The 5,000-nt window shown below is 49.5% G+C and overlaps 1 protein-coding gene across 2 annotated transcripts in view; it reads right to left on the bottom strand.

The window, feature by feature from the left end:
* The window catches only part of LOC143038902 (uncharacterized), a 2,400-nt gene extending 932 nt beyond the window's left edge, over nt 1-1,468 (bottom strand). The window contains exon 1 of one of the 2 annotated variants that reach the window (XM_076208619.1): nt 16-1,468. In XM_076208619.1, the coding sequence (XP_076064734.1) occupies nt 16-1,401 (1,386 nt within the window). In that variant the 5' untranslated portion in view covers nt 1,402-1,468. The other variant, XM_076208617.1, reaches the window with a different exon arrangement.
* Between the last annotated feature and the right edge of the window lie 3,532 nt (nt 1,469-5,000).

Raw genomic sequence — 5,000 nt, 5'->3', positions numbered from 1 at the left:
GGCAGCTTGTCTTACCATTCGCTTGTAAGAAGGTAGGAAGGCAGTAGTAGAAGTGGCAGCTGGTGGATCCATACTACAGGCTGTCCTTGCTAGCCGATCAGCGGTGTCATTGCCTAGGAGTTCGATATGGGATGGAATCCACAGGAAGTGTACCCTCTGTGAGTTTTCGTGAGTTGTGGCCAGTTGTCGCATTATTTGTGTTACCACTTGTTGGTGTTCAGGCTTGGTAGATGAGAGAGCACGGAGGGCTGACTGAGAGTCGCAGATGATCAAGCCGTTTTCTCCAGTCCGTGTCAGCAAAGTAACAGCGTCCAGGAGCCCATGCAACTCACAATACGTGGAGCTTGACGAATTAGGGAGTCGACGGCCTGCCCAGCCCCCTAGTGGTGGCTCTATGTTGGGGGAATACACAGCACATCCAGCACTACCGTCCTCCTGCAAAGAACCGTCAGTGAAGAGATGATGGGCCGCATTTAAAGAAGATGACAGACCGGCGATAGTTTCTAAGGCTAGTTGTTTCTGGAGCTGTGGTAGGTCGGACTTGGTAGTTGGAGTATAGGTGACTGTTGGCATGGGTGTCTGCCAAGGTGGGAGGCCAAGGTCCTCATTCTCTGTTAAAATGTTTATGTTAAGCCTCCGAATGTTTGAACTGATGTTAAGGACCAGTGAGCAGCCACCGGGACGAAGCTGAGGTCGAGGCTCTGCCAAATCAATCGATGTCTGGATTGTGTGACAAAAGTGAGGAGATAAGTGGGGGTAGTGCAGGCACTTGATAGTGAAGTAGGTAACGTTTGCGTATATTCTCTCTACAATTGGTGGTAGACGAAGTTCTTGCTGTATATTGACGATCCTGGTTGTGGTAGGGCAGCCTAAGATGAGCCTCATTGCCTGGTTTTGGAATTTTTCAAGTGGTTGCAAAGTAGTTTTGGAAAGCTGACTAAGTGCGGGAGAGAGGTAATCAACCACTGATCGAATGAATGTGATATATATAGTTCTGGCGACAGGGATGGACACTCCAGCAATATTGTTGGTTAACCACCTAAGAGGAGTCAATCGTCTCTGTAGCCGGGTTAGCAGGTCTTGAACAATTGGATGTACGCGTTGTCTTGCTGGGATAGAAGGTGTGATACGAACTGGTGCCCCCAGGTAAAGGTACTGTGAGCACAATGGCACGATGGTGTTGCCAACAGTGAATTCTGGCAAAGTTCTTGCTGGGCGAAAAGATAAAATTCTGCTCTTTTCTGGTGAGATGACCAGCCCGCATGAGGAGGATGACAAATGAAATGATTGAAGGAAACGTTGCATGTCTTGTGGTGATCTTGAATGAATGCATATGTCGTCTGCATAGCAAGTGATTGTTGTACCGTCGATGTCAGGAAGCAGAGAGAGAAAGCGATGCATAAGGATGTTAAATAAAAATGGACTGAGTACTCCTCCCTGTGGAGTACCGAGTTCAAACTCTCTGGTATTGCTGTACGCTCCTTTAACCCCTTCCATACGGTGCCGCACACGTAGGCGTCATGGACTTAGATCTCAGTGGCAGCAGCCAATGCCAGCCGTACAACGTGTCGTAATAATACTCGCATCATAAAATATAGTCACCGCTTATATCGATCGTTCTCTCTTCACCCGTGAATTTTGATAACCATAGAAAATGCGATTACAAAAGAATTAGAAAGAATGTCATTATGGAGGGGCGACTACAATAAATATAATCAAGACGATATGGCAGCCTCGCGAATACACTCGCTCCCCATGACGCCTACGTGTGCGGCACCGTATGGAAGGGGTTAAACAATACACGTGAGTTCCTGTTCTGCAGGTATCCTCTTATCCACCTCAGTAAATTTCCTTTGATGCCAAAGTCAACAAGTTGGTCGAGGATAATGTCCCTGTTGGCGATGTCGAATGCGCTTTTCAAATCAATGAAAGCCACTACACTGGTGGGACAGAGGCGTGTGTAGAGTTCCATGAGGCAGTGGTGTGTTCCTCGTTGGGGCAGGAAGCCGTACAGTCGGGGCGAGAGCTTATCTTGTATCCGGAACATCAGACGTGATAGAAGAATGCGTTCCAATACTTTACAGAAACAAGAGGTGAGAGATACAGGTCGGAATTTGTCAGTGCCAGGTTTAGGAATCGGTACTATCGTGCTGCAAGTCCAGTCCCGTGGTACATATCCCAGGTTGTAGCAGAGATTATACAGCTGGAGGAGGGGGTTACCAGGTACGTCCAGGAGTACTCGGAGGACGGCGTAGGTGATACCATCATCGCCAGGAGCTGTCGCCTTACCCTTGGCGAGGGCTCTTCGCAGCTCTTGTTCGGTTATCTCCTCATCTTCTTCTTCGGTCTTCAGCAAGGCAGAGGCAAGTCGGAGTGCACGATAGTTTTTGTGGGTGGAGAGAGCGTCGTGTATGTATGGTGGGAGGTTGCTGGTTCGTGCCTGTGCTGACCAGGCATCAACAAGGTCTTGTGCAAACTGTGTAGGACTATGATGGTGGGCACTGTGATGTTTTTTCTTTATCACCTTGTTGATGAGGTGCCACATGGTGCCAATACTCGTTTGATGGTTAATGCTGTCCGTTAGTTTTTTCCAGGAATCCGTTTGAACACAACGCTGTAGAGCAACTAAGTCATCTCTTGATAGTTGATACTGGTGTAGAGTTTCTGGACTTGGTCTTTTCTGAAAGGCAAAGCCATCCTCCATCGCTTTCCTCTCCGCCTGAACGATGTGGTTGTCTAGTGTCCAAGTGTGTGTATTCGGATGACGTGTGATGTGTGGCTTTTTGACGTATTGGGTGTAGAAAGTATGTGTGGCGTTAACGAGGGAGGAATATAACTGTTCAGGACAGTGGTGGTTAAATGTGGGTAGGAGGTTTGTTATGTATGAAATATATGTGGGACAGTACTTGGGTGGGAGTACGATGCGTGTACGGGTGTGCACTGGGGATGGCGTGGTAGGAAGGGTGTATTGGACGCTGAGTGCTACGTGGTCGGAGAATAGTGTCGGTATCGTTGAACACCGGACTTGGGAGGCCACTAATCCAAACGTAAGGACGTGATCTAAGGTACCACCTCGAGCATGCGTGGCGCCAGCCGTGTCCCAGCGAGTTAGCCTGTTGCGTTGAATGCATTCCAGAAGTCGAGTCCCGTTGCGATTTATAATGCCTGCGAGATCTCCTAGAGCAGGGTGTCGACTATTAAAATCTCCTAGATAAATCATACCGTGGGTGGTGGGGGGTGGAAGTATAGCTGGATTCAGGCCGTTCGGTGCAGCGTACACATTGCATAATCTTATGGTACCGGAGCCAACTGTTACCTCTAGAAGCTGATAAGTCGTGTTATTGTCCATAGAATTTTGAAGAAAGCGATGCTGGACGGTGTTGTGGACATACGTAATTAATCCGTTTCGGATCTGATGTACATACGATACGTATTGGTTGAGCAAAGGTGCATCCCTGTTTGGTGGAGCGAGGCCTATAAATGCTTCCTGTATGAAGATAATGTCTGGGTGGTGACAGTGCACGTACCCTTTAAGTGCTGTACGTTTGGCCCAGTTTGTGATACCGCAGGCGTTCCATGAGATGACGTGTAGCTTCATTTGATTATTGAATTTTAGTTCTATGGTATCGGCGACCAATTGATGAAGAAGTGGTGGTTCGGGCGGTTGTGGAGGTATGAGCAACGGTGGTGGTTCGGCCGGCAGTGGTGGTGTGGGGGGTAGTGGTGGTGGGGGGTAGTGGTGGTGGGGGGTCACTGGGTGTTGTGTTACGTAGGGGAGACTCCCTGTGTGGGGTTGCAATTAGATTGCCGAATCTAGCAGCAATAAAATCCATTTTCTCCGTGATGGTGCTAATGGTGTTAATAATTACCTGTTGCGATTCAACCAACGAGTTCAGTGTCACCTCACATGTGGCCTGTTTTTTAACCAAACTATCCAGGCACGTTTCGATTGCATCGAAACGTGCGGTCATTGTCGCGACCCGAGTCTTAAGGGCTGCCACTGCATCGCGAAGTGCAGCTACTTGCTTGGAGTCCGAGGAGGCAGTAGAGGTAGAGTGGGGGTTACCGACGGAGGGAGGAGGTGGTGGTGACTCAGTGTGACCCGTGTGTTTAACAACCAGTGCATTGGTGGTTTGCTGACGCTTTGCACAACCATGCCAGGCGTTGACCCCTGTCTGATGACATCGTGGACATTTCCAGCACGAGGTGTCTGGTGGGGGAGGCTGGGATTGTGATGAAGCCGAGTCAGGGGTAGCAGCAGTTGGTGGAGGGGCGCGGTGTGAACAAGTGCGGGAGTCATGAGGGCCCGAGCACCATGCACACCGTTCGGTCGCGGCGCAATACCGTGAGATATGACCGATGCCCCAGCACCGGTAACACCATGGCTGTTCGTCTTTCATCCTACGAAGTTCACAGGGTGGTAGGCATGGAAGGAAGCTGAAATAGACACTCGGTGGTGGTGGCTCTATAAGGCTCCAAGTCACTACCAGGCGGTTGATGGGTGTGTCATTATGGTGGAACCTTCTGACTGAGTGGGTGCCCGGCAGTTCTTTGGCCAAGGCTGGTTCAATATTGACCGGGTAACGTGTTAAGAGGTATGTGGGATATTTGCGAGGCCTTTCCTGCGAGTCCTGAGCCTCAAGGTAGATGGACAGTACCTCTCCTTTCGTAACACTGTTGACAATATCTGTGCGGTTACGAGAGATGTAAACAAACTGAGATGTAATTGCTGCCATCTTCACCTCAGCCAGTTTACGGTCAAGTTTGAAGGCTTTGTTTATTTCATTCAGCCATCGAAGTTTTATGTCCACTGAGGGGTTAGTCTTGAACCGGAATTTGATATAGTCAGCCCTGGGAGCAAATGCTGGGGATGGAGGGTCACGCAGCGATGAGGTCCCCCTTGTGGGTGCCTCCTGTGCTACAGGGCGTGGATCGCTGTGGTCTGTTGTAGATATGCTGCTCTGGGCAGATGTCTCAAATCGTTTTGAGGATTTGGCAGC

The sequence above is a fragment of the Oratosquilla oratoria genome, chromosome 25, assembly GCF_046742065.1.
Source record: "Oratosquilla oratoria isolate Oo_2021 chromosome 25, ASM4674206v1, whole genome shotgun sequence".
Taxonomy (NCBI): Eukaryota; Metazoa; Arthropoda; class Malacostraca; order Stomatopoda; family Squillidae; genus Oratosquilla; species Oratosquilla oratoria.
The sequence above is the reverse complement of the archived record's forward strand: the minus strand, read 5'-3'. Positions and strand labels throughout refer to the sequence as shown.